The sequence below is a fragment of the Lycorma delicatula genome, chromosome 7 (genome assembly GCF_047948215.1).
Source record: "Lycorma delicatula isolate Av1 chromosome 7, ASM4794821v1, whole genome shotgun sequence".
NCBI lineage: Eukaryota > Metazoa > Arthropoda > Insecta > Hemiptera > Fulgoridae > Lycorma > Lycorma delicatula.
The window spans coordinates 129573362-129585847 of NC_134461.1; the positions used below are offsets into that span (position 1 = coordinate 129573362).

The 12486-nt window shown below is 27.9% G+C and overlaps 1 protein-coding gene across 1 annotated transcript in view; it reads left to right on the forward strand.

Annotated features, from left to right (window-relative positions):
• LOC142327689 (uncharacterized) overlaps positions 1 to 12486 on the forward strand; it is a 497714-nt gene that overhangs the window by 463549 nt on the left and 21679 nt on the right. Inside the window, exons 3-4 of the mRNA XM_075370936.1 lie at positions 5036 to 5310; positions 10356 to 10759. Coding sequence (XP_075227051.1) covers positions 5036 to 5310; positions 10356 to 10759 — 679 coding nt within the window. The remainder of the gene's footprint in view (positions 1 to 5035; positions 5311 to 10355; positions 10760 to 12486) is intronic.

The following is a 12486-nucleotide window of genomic DNA, read 5'->3' on the forward strand; positions in this document are numbered from 1 at the left end:
CTGAGGAGATTCAGGAAGAAACGCAGAATGTGCTTCGAACACTTACACCTGCAGACTTCCAGGGATGCATGGAATCATGGGAAAAACACTGGAATCACTGTATCAATGTCCAAGGAGATTATTTTGAAGGAGACAGTGGAAATTATAAGTTATGGTAAGCTATTTTATTTTTATGGTAAAATTCCCCAAACTTTTGGGTAACACCTCGTATAACATATTCCTATGTTTTGTATTTCTTTTATTTTGTTATCATTGAATATGAATAAAAATCTGTTCTTATTAAGAACAGATTTTTATTTTGTAAATAAGATTACTTATTTATGCAAATACCCTGACAGATACATTATTGTACATACAGGCAACTCATTTTGATGAAGTTAATAGTATTTAATATATCGTATTTAGTAAAAGTTAACTTGTTACATTAACATTTTTAATTTCTTTTGTCATTATTGGGTTATGGGGAGACACAAGTTAGACACTTGCCACAAGTGCTTCATACCCTTGCCACAGCACTTACTGAGGTTGGCAGTACAATGCTAGCCATTCCAAAAGAGGACTATAAAAAATGTTTTAGGAAATAAAAGGTTTGCTGGATTAAGTGTGTAACATCATTATTTATAAGGAGAGAAAGCCATTAAGCAGGCAATTTTTTTCACAACCTACAGTCAGATATTATTTAAAAAGACTTGTATGTATTGTTTTCCACAGAAAGGATTAATACTAATTGTTTACCTTGTACTTTCTGCCCCAGCCTTTTATGTAAAAGAAGGGATGCATGTAAATCAGCTGAGATATAGTTGAATTTTCTTTACCTGAGAGAAATGATATATATTCACTGTATAGCCAGTTCATGAACAGAGTGAAAGCGTTACTTGTTGGGTACATATTGGAGTGATGTGTGCCTCATTACCTATAACAAATCATCATAGATCATCATCACAGATGATTACCAAAGCAGTTAGTAAAGTCTGACAAACAATGTTTTGTAGCTCTCCTGCTGAGAAAAGGAGAAATTTAAAGGGGAATATAACATAACATAAAACAAAAATTATGTATACAGAATCTCACTTCCAAACAATCAAAAGCTGCCTCCCATAATTTGTCAAAATAAATTAGCTTGAATTTTATTGGAAGACTACAGAAACTGTTTGGTGAGAATTTGTAAATATTCATCAACTAATGAAAACGTATTAAATAATTTGCACAATGACAAAGTATGAAATAATCTGGACAATTGTTGTGGTACGTAATAGTAATTATAGATAGAACTATTGTAAATACTATTACAAACCCAACAAAATAAAAAGATAAAGAAAAAAAAAGATACTTACTTCAGAAATATATCTAATACTTACTGATGTGAGTGATTAATATTCTTGTAATGATACCTATTTCTGATGCTGCTAAACCCAGGCTGCAATCCAAAAAAAAATATAGTTAGTTTTAATAAGATTTCATCACTGGCGTATCTCATCCTTTCATTATGTCAAGTCCTTTCAATAGTTCTGTATGAAGAATTGTCAGCTTTGTATAAGACAATCATTAAATTGTAATTGATAAAAGCCTGCTGTGAGGCAATGTTATCTCAACAAAAAAAATTACATTTTATAAACTCAAAGAACAAGAACAAATAAACTGCCAATAGTATTTAAAGAAATAGTTTGTACATTTAAAAACCTCATAATCTGAATAGTAATAAACAGTTTTGGGGAAGATGATAAACTGCATTTCCTTGTAATTTGATGGTTCACAACTGAAATATCTTAGGAAGTAGTACCCTAAAAAAGGGAAATCAGGATAAAATAAAATAAATAAATACATTTTTTATTTTGATCAATGCATAATAACTTATAATATATCTATATAATTTCAGAATAAGGGAGATATGCTATTCCATGAATAAAAAAAGGAACTCTCTCAGCATTTGGCTGAATGGTTCAAAGGAAACTATGATAAAATCTTAATCAGAGCCGCTTCACAGCATACACAATTAATTATAGAATAAATGTCCATGTAAGAAATTTATAAATTTTAGTTTAAATAAAAATTTGTCTATATTAATTATTTTAAATATAAACATGTGAAATAATATTAAAGTAAATACATTAAGATACTAAATACAAAAAGCAATAACAAAATAATTTAAAGTTAATTAGATTAAACATTATTAAAGATTTACATTTTAACAGTTGTCTTAAACAAAGTTGACAGTTTTTCATATAGAACCATAGAAGGACTTAACATACCCAAAGGATGTAGTACACTTAACTTCAAATATTATTAAAATAAAGTGGAAGGCATTATTGAAAATTATTGCAACAGATATTTATGTTCACATTGAACAGGTTGCAGAAAATTGATTATCTTTTACTTTTTAATTCCTACTATTAAAAAATTTTGACATTTTAATATAATTTCTGTAAAATAAAATCTTTTAACTGTATTTTAGAATAATTGCTAGAAAGAATTTTAAGTGGTTTTGTAATTTGCTAAAAATGGAAACAGAAACATAATAAGGCTCTTTCTTATAAGCTAAAGTATTGTGTGCGTAAAAAGAAAATAGGTTTGATAGAAGTATAAATTGTTTCTTTTTTCAGAATATGATTTTAGAGAGAGGAAGAGGATGGCTTTGAATTTCATAGATTTAGAAAGACATTTGCTAGAATAAACGGGAGAAAATGATGGTGATTCTTATCCAGAAAAAAGTAGAATGGAAAGACAGAAAGTTAATTAAAGAATTATAATGAGACAAACAGCAACAACAACAGCAACAGTAAGTAACAATGTGACTGACTGGGAGGGTCTAGGTCAAGGAGTTAGGCAAGGACACCTGAGGAGTTGGGCACCTTTCACTGACACTGTTCAACATCTTCATTGAAGATATAATAAGGAATTTATTAGAAGAAAGAGAAGAGGGAATGAGATAAAATAGGAGGACATGAGATAAGCTGCATTAGGTTTTCTGATGATATAGTAATTCTACCTGATGACACACACACACACACACTTGGAAGATTATTAACAGGCCTAGAGGAAGAAATGAAAGAGTATGAAATTAAGATAAACTAAAGTACTGGAAGTAAACAACAAAGAGGATTTATTGGTAAGGACAAGTGAAGGAAGTATAGAAAAAGTAAAAAACTACAGTTGTTTAGGGACTATGGTTACTATGGTTATAGTGGACTGGAAAAGCTCTGGCAAAGGAAGCCTTCTCAATAAGAAGAGGAAATTACTATGTAATGTAGTAAAAGTTTGGACTTGAGTTAAAGAAAACATTAACCAAATCCTATGTATGGAATGTTTTGTTATATGTAGGTGAGGCGTGAATGATAAGAGCGAGGGAGAAGGCTGAATTGAGTATTTTGAGATGTGGATCCAAGAAGAATGGTGAAAGTAAGATGGACAGAAAAAGTGAGGAATGAGAAAGTAATAAGAAGGAATAAAGAAAAAGAGCACTTATGGTGCTCTTAGCACCATAATGCACTTATGGTGCATTTCCGCAGAAATGGACGGCACGGCGAAATCAACAAACTATGCTTACAGTTCTAAAACATGACCTAACCTAAGACAAATGAAAATGGGAAAAAAATAATCGTGAAAACATTATATTTTAGTTCAATTAGATTTATAATAAAGTCTTATAAATACTTTCAAAAAATACTTCGAATTTTGTTAGAAACTACGTTTTTTTCTTCCATTTGATGGACCGTGGGACACGGATATGTCACATTTCCATAAAAAAAGGTGGGTTTACGAACCGCGCCTATATATATATATATATATATATATATTGAATATATAAATGATCTCGTACAAAAACTTGATGATGTACTTAAAATAATAAAATATAAAAGAAAATCACTTCGTTAAAAAAAATTAAAAGTATTTGTTTACAAGAGATTAAAGCTGCTAATAAAACACAAAAATATGAACAGTAGGAAAGTGTTGAAAATCTGCTAACAAAGATTTGTTAAATAAACAGAAATAAAATCATAAATTGGTCATAAAATGCATTATGGTGCTCTTAGTGCACTAAGAGCACTTAGAGCACTACAAGGGGATGAAGGAGAAGACTTGGGACAGGGTAAGGCAGATCGCATTATGCCGTGCAAACTCCAGATGATGATGATGACGATGATGAAATCTCTTTGTAACAAAGATGATATGCTGAACCCAAATTGCATGCTGCTGGGATTTATCTGTTTCTAATGACTACAGGAGTTGATTCCACTTAAAAAAATTAATAACAAAAAACAAATGCTGTAAAATCTAGTGAGTAGACACACAAGACAATTGTGTAAACAACTGGAAATAAATTTATTAGTCAAATCAACTATAATTGAATATAAATTTTAAGTTAATAAAGGAAATATTAAGACCATGAAGTATTATATATAAATCATGTAACATTAGAGGTTAACCCTACAGAATGGCTATCCCCCCCATAATAGATGACAAAAGAGTAAATTCTTTAGATGGATAAAAAATAAAGTCTTTCTTTTTTCTTTGTTTAATATCAGTGTATAATATAAACATTCTTTAAAAGACTGTTGCTGGCAATAATAATTTTTTTTATGTTTCAGTAAAAATGATAATGTTAAATGATAATTTCAATGATAAAATTTATCAAACATTGATAAAAAATGTTTCACATAACAGAATCATTTTTTATGGTGCTGAGAATTAATTTAAATGATTTTAATACTACCAAAGTCATATTAATGCCATAATGAGGAAATGATGTAAATTTGTTTTAAATAGATGTAAGTGCGACTCTTTTCTAAATTTGTGGATATCTGCTTCAAGAAGTAAAGAATATTTTGATTTTTTTTTTCAATAAGGATATTATTACAAATGTACAAGTGTAAAGTGAGCTGTTGTATTTCCTTAAATTTTCATAATTTGTTTTTTTATTCAGTTTTATCATATTTTTATAAAGGTTTTAAACAGCAGTAAGAAATTTTAGTTTATAATTTTATCATATTAAAATCTGTGTTAATACGTTTCTATTGTTTTTCTTTGTCACTTGCAGGAAGAAGTTATGGCACAGATTTGTCAAGAAAGAATGGATCAGTTACGATTACTTTCTTCCCAATTATTATTATTTGAAGCTCGTCTATGTAGAAAACAACGGGAAATTAGTACAGCTCTAGCACAACGAGAATTAGTAATATCACGACAACAAAAAGCTATTCGTCAACTTCAAGCTAGACTTTCAGAAGCCGGTTTAGAATGTAATGAAGAAACAAATTTTGATTCCCTCAATGATAGTGATAGTGCAGTCATTATGGAAGATGATGATTACAGGTAAATGTTTTTTTGTTTACCTACTTTAAAATATTAAATTTATAATATAAAATTACCAAAAAAAACCTTTCTAAACATACCAAATTAATAGCAAGGTTATAAAACGTAAACTTACCAATTTCCATATGTACTTTTCAAATCCATCCGTTCATCGTCAGTTATTTAAATATTATCCTGGGGAAGAACATTACCTTTTGTCAATTACAGCTGATAGTTGTCATGATCAATTCAATTAAAATTGGTAATAATTTAGTCAACTATCAAGACGGAGACAGCAATTTAAACAACTAACTATTTTCATACATCACTTGTTCATTTACAAATGAGTATTTACATTTAAAATGTAAACATTACATTTTTATAAATATTCAAATTTATTGTTATTTCTAAATTGTTTTCTATATTTGTTATTTTATGTTTATGTGTAATGGAGGTGATCAGCAACATTTGAACAAATTTTTCTTTTACTTATATATGATATCAAATGTTCTAAAAGTCTCTGTTAAAATACTTGCCGTTTCACCGATGTATTTTTCTGGATATCAAAAATCTTGTTTACCCAAAATAAATGTTAAAAATCTTGTTTAAATTCTTTTTAATATATATTCATTTCAATTAATTTTAAATATGCCACCACTATTAAATTTATATTTTGATACAATAAAATTTTAATATAGTTTTAAATATTTTGCTAAATTATTTATTACTCTAAAAGATATACTACAATTTTTATTATTTTAAACAATAACTATTTTATTTCTATTTTTATTAATATAGTTATACATAGTATAATAATAATATAAGTTTATATTTCTTCCTTTCCTTTTTTTAATGAAATTGGTATTCTTTTTAATAATATTCTTTTTAGTATTATTTTATTAATATTCTCTACAAAAATATTCTTTTATCCATTTTCGTTTCCTATAAATTGATTTAGTTTATTTTTTAGTGATTTGTATTATTATTATCATTTTTATATCTTTATATGCTTTGTGTTTCATATCATACTATATATTTATTTTCTGTGGATAGAATAACCAAAACAGAACAAAAAATATAAGGAATAAAATATATATATATATATAAAGATTAAAATTAAATACAAAGGAGTGAGTCAAGAATAAAGAAAATAATAATGTAAAAGTTAAATTTAAATACTTGAATATATTTTAAGATATTTATAAAAACATTTATGGACCAAGAAATTAATTATGAGAATTTTGTTTTACTTAAGCTAGTACTTTTGTATTTTTCTGGTAAATTTTGTATTTACCTGGTTGCTGTCCTAGCTATGATTAAATAGGTTTCATTAACAAATTTTTTTTATATTTAAATTACAATTTTTTTTATAGAAAGATTTGTTAAAATTTTGGTGTGTAAATTTAAATAATAAGTTATATGGTAATGACATATTAAAAACATTTAAGATAAAAATACATTAAGAAGAACATTTACACTTTCTATTTTGACCCTTCATGAATTTTTAATATTTAATATTTCAACTGAATAAAGATGTTTTATTAAGACACTGTAAAGCAAAACGGTATGGTTTTATTCTTTTGCTAACAAAATTATTTAATCATATCAAGAGAGCTTGCCATCTAATAAAATCTCCAGAAATTTTACTATAATATCATTAATGGGAATTCTATTCATGTGACAGCAATATTACACATATCTGAAAAGTAAAATCAGATGTAACATTATCTCCAACAGAATTATAATTATTCGTCTTTCAAATTCACCTGAGTAAGATTTAAAAAAACTACTATTTTACTTTTTTTGAAAACAGAATAGGAAAAATTTATAATTCAATAGGATTACTATGTTCCTGAAAGAGTGTAAATAGTTTTCTTTGGTTTTGATATGGTTTTATAAGCAAATGATTTATAGAACTTGTTGGTATTCATCTATCCAATAAATCCTGTATGTGAGGTTAGTTATTTCTTATTGGTTTGAAATTATCATTATAGAATAGTAATAGTGTATAAGTAAGAAAGTATCAGTAGAAAAGTGAATTGATGAAAAAAAGATTAATTATATAAAAAAATGGTTTATTTATCTTAAGTTACATATCAAACCATGTCAAGTTTTTCATCAAAGATATGCTTAGGGTATAATTATCATAATATACAGTTAGGTAATTTTATTTTATTTTTTTACTTTTTTTTAATAATACACAAGATGTTTACCTTTTGTATATACTTGATCCGCTGTTGTTTGGTGATAGTAAAGTAGAGGTGATATGTTATCTGTGAGTCAGCACCTAATAAATATTTTTTATATAGCATATGCATGTAAAATATCCCATAATTTTATGCAAATTCAAAAACTAGGGTGAGAGTTAACATTATTAAAAATTGTAAATTATATAATTTACATTCCTGTTGTTGTTATTAGAATGGTTTGAAAAATGTTTTAATTTTTTTTTATTCTGTTAGTATATATTTATACTACAAAACCTTCCAAAATCAGCTCAAAAAGTACAAATTTCCCTAAAAGTACACACCCCCAATCCTACTAATACAGAATGAAAGCGGTAAACTGGCCCATAACAATAAAGACAACGTGGAAATCCTAGCTAAATATTTCAACAAACTCCTAAATTGCAAAAAGCCGACAGAACTCCTAAACTTCAACACCCCAATAATAACATCACAAGAAAACATCAACTCTCCTACAATAAAAGAAGTCTACCAAGCACTGGGTGAAATTAAAAATTTCAAAGCAGTGAGAAAAGATCAGATTTTTGTAGAGATCTGGAATCATGCAGGAAGATCAGCAAAAATTGCCCTTCATCAACAACTTGTCAACATCTGGATCAAAAAAGAACTACCAGAAAACTGGACAACAGCCCTCATCCATCCACTACACAAAAAAGGGGCAAAATAAAATAGACCATAACAATTACAAAGGAATCTCATTCCTAGACACAACATACAAAATTCTTTCAAGAATCATACTCAACAGGATCGGTTCACAACTCGAAAAAGAACTAGGAAAATATCAGGGAGGTTTCAGACCTTGCAGTAGCTGTTCAAACCAGATTATGACTCTCAAGCTAATATTGGATTTCAACAGGAAAAGAAACAGGGACATGATGATAACATTTATAGATTTCAAAAAAGCTTATGACTGTATCCACAGAGAACGCCAACTAAAAATTCTAAGACACCTCGGACTACATATCAATTTAATAAATATGATAAAACTGACCCTCACAAACACTAAGTTGAAGGTAAAATTCAGAGGCTAGCTCTCAGAACCATTTGAGATCAAAACAGAACTGCACCAAGGCGATAGGTTCTCACCACTATTCAACTGCACTCTAGAAATGGTAATGAGAGAATGGCTCAAAGTGCCCTCCAAAAGTAAAAATAGACCAAAAAATCAAAACGAAACTGTCTTTGTTTCACCGACAACTTGGCACTGCTAACAAATAACAGATGAAGCTAAATCACAGATATTAGAACTTCAAAACATTACAAATAAAATTAGTCTCAAATTGTCATTTGAAAAGACAAAAATTATGCTCCAAAAACCAACACGATTAAAAGAAGTAAACGTAAACAGTAATAAAATCAAAATAGTAACCCAATTTAAATATCTCAGAGAAATAGTAACAAACAACTTAAATGAAAAACCTCAATCTAAATAAGAAATAAATTAGCTAAAGCTCAAAAATTAACCTGGTACACTTACAATAAAAAATGCCTATCAATAAACGCAAAAATAAAACATTACAACACAGTTATAAAACCAAAGCCACATATGCAGCAGAAACACTCTTCCACTTCAATGAACAATCAAAGACAGACAAACTCCAGAAAACTGAAAGAAAAAATGGAAGAACCTGCATCACTAAAAAATACCAGAAAGACGGACAGTGGTGGATTGTGCCCGACAAAGTCATATACAAACAGTTAGAACCCATCACTGATACCATCCGTAAAAGGAGACTAGGATTCTTTTGACATATCATTAGGATGCAAGATTCAGGACTTCTGAAACAATTAGTACAGTACAATCTCTACTCAAAAAACACCAAGACAGGATACATATGGATTGGACAAATAAGAGAGGATCTGAAGGAAATTGGCCTTACACCAGGAGACAACAGATAAGATAAAATTAAACAATAAAATCAAGAACAAAAACACACTCACAACACGAACATTTTCAACATTAGAAAGGGTACAAAGATCCGAATGAATGAAACAGTACTGGGAGAACCAGAAGGCTCAAAGGTTCAAACAGTTTAATTGAAGACACTTGGATAATGGTCTGACTAAAGTGATCCTATGCGGTCATAAAAGCTAATAATAATAATATATTTTTAATTTAATGCTAGAAAATAAACAGAAACTTTTCATTAATTACTAACATTAAATAAGTATCAAAAACCAATAACATACAAAAAGAGTAGCTTTTTAAAATGCATATTTAAAAGTTTAAAATGCACAGAATCTTAAATGTAGTTAAAAATCAAATTATATATCCCTGAAAACCTTGGGAACTTTTTGTAAATGATGTTCTGTATGAAATTATTAATATTACACCAACTCAGCTTTTGAAAACTTGAAAAATTAATTAAAATTTTAATAAACAAAATGATACACCATATTTTTCACTGTCTTATAGCAAACTTTGTAGTTTCTATAAAGCTTATAATAAAAAAAAATGTTATTTAATAGTAAATGTTATTTTCAAAATGAAAAATTATATAAAAATGTGCTCTAATAAGATGAATGATGTTTAGGTTCAAGTTGCTCACTTAACATTCTTTCTAAAGACAAGGTCTGAAATCATCTCTATGACTTCCACATAGCTTTTTCTAAATTTTAAACTTTATTTGGTGAGAGTATGAGACTAAAGCAAAATGATCTTAAGTCAACTGATTCCATTAAAATTTATTTTGTTTTGTGAAAGTTGATAGTTACAATTATTTATTCCCTAAAATTTTTGATAAATATTGCAAAAATATTATACCATTATGTCTTTTCTATTTCTAATTGAGTAATTAACTGAATTTTAATAAATTTCAGACCGTTCCATGGACTACCTGAAGGAGTTACTGTTGTACGTAGTGTTTCTGATGCCGTAGAGATGCCATCTGGTGGAAAATATTCATCATTACGACGAAGTAATGGCTTTTTAAGAAGACCAGAAATACTTGAAACCGTGTACAGTGTAGAAGAAGATACAGATGCTGAACCCGTTTCAGGAAATGAAGCGACTCATACAGAAAATCAAGAAGATTCCTGGTCTGTGCATAGGGGTAGATTAAAAGAACTTTATGGAAGTTTTGAAAGATTAGATCAAGAACCACCGAATCATGTCACTACTTATAATCGTGTTATGAGTAACCATCGTTCAGTCACCAAACCCAAAGATGTCAAATATAAAAGGATTAATAAAGCGAAATCTAAATCATTAGAAGAATTGCGAGGTAGGCTAAAAAACTGGGTTGAAAAAGGGAACAAACTAGCTGTATCGCTTGATCAATCGTTTGCCTGATTGTGTATTTTTCCTAAACGTAAAGAATTAGATTAAAAATTATTTTAGTTGATTTATAAACCATTTATAATATTAAATTATTTTGATTTCCTTGTAGAAAATACAAGTAATTTTATTTAAATACATTGCAGTAGTATTCAGCTGGTATATTATTCAATTTCAATTAAGTTATACGCACAAAAATAATTAGATTAAAGTAATAAACAATTTAGTCTCAGAATCTAATATTCAATAAACTATGGGCTTGTTTAAATAAATTTCCCTCAACCAATTGATGAAGCAACTGATTGACTCGTCAGAGTTTATGGATACCATTAATGATGCATAGCTTTCCATTCGATATCACTACTAATAGTATTATATAAAAATAATCCACTTAAATTAAGTAACAAAGATGAAATGAAAATTCTCTTTTTAGTAAAGAATAAGATTGTTATTAATTCAGTTAACATGTTATTTCCCTTGAAAGAAGAAGAACAAGAAAAGTAAGCAAAAAGTTTACAGAGATAATAACTTCTTAAGCTTCTTTTTGTTTGGTATAAGGCTTAATAAAGTTTTGCATTCTTATTATAAAACAATATGTATGAATTAGCATATACAGGACCATTATTTTCTTTACAAAATGTAAAATTGGTATTAACTTCAGCTTTGCCAAATAATAATAATAATAGTGCGCTTACATACATAATGAAAATAAATTACGATAAGCTTGAGTGTTAAAACTTATGTATTTGTTTTAAAACAGTACAGAATTTAGTTATAAATCAATGAAAATATACTGTATTTCATATAAATACATTACTATATACTTGGGGGGGTTTGGGGTTGTGAATGTATATATACTTTAGAGGAGAAGAACACAACTACTTTTTTAGTAATGGGAAATACAAGACACAAATTCAAGATATCTAATAAGATACTACTCCACAAATATATTTTAAGATATTTCATCTGCCAACTTTCTAAACAGTTTTTTTTATTTATTCACCCAAATTCAGATTCCTAGTCAAGCAACCCATCAGCTGAATATATATTAGATTATTATTTAAAAGTTATCTAGATATATTAAATCATATTAAGATCATTATTATTTTTAATGGCATTTAATTTGTTTCAATAAATTTGGCTATCACAGATTATCATGGTTGTCCAGATACTTAGATAAATTTATAAAAGAAAAAGAAAAAGATTATAACTAAAATTAGGGGGTTTACTTGTCTTGAATTGTAGAAGATGTTACACATTTGTATACATTTGAATATTATTTCTGTTTTTAGCAGAGTATAAGAACTCAGCTAAAAAAAACTCTACATTTGTCAAGCTGTGTTAATTTATAATAGCATTGTATTAATTATTGTTTTTCTGGAAAATTAATAATGATTATTATTATATTAAGTGTTGATTCAGCTTTATCTTCTAGATGTTACATTGCTTGCAGTCAAAACGATTGACCATATGCAATTTTTTTATAAAAAAAACTTCCCTTTTATTAGTTTTTTATAGCATTATTGGTTTATAAATGTGTAAACAAATAGAATATGTAACCAATACAATATATTATTGAAGGCCACAATTACTTCACAAGACTGCTATATAAAGTTTTACATAACTTTTAACATCCTAAATTTTAGTAATATTTTAAAGTAGGTTAATAAAATT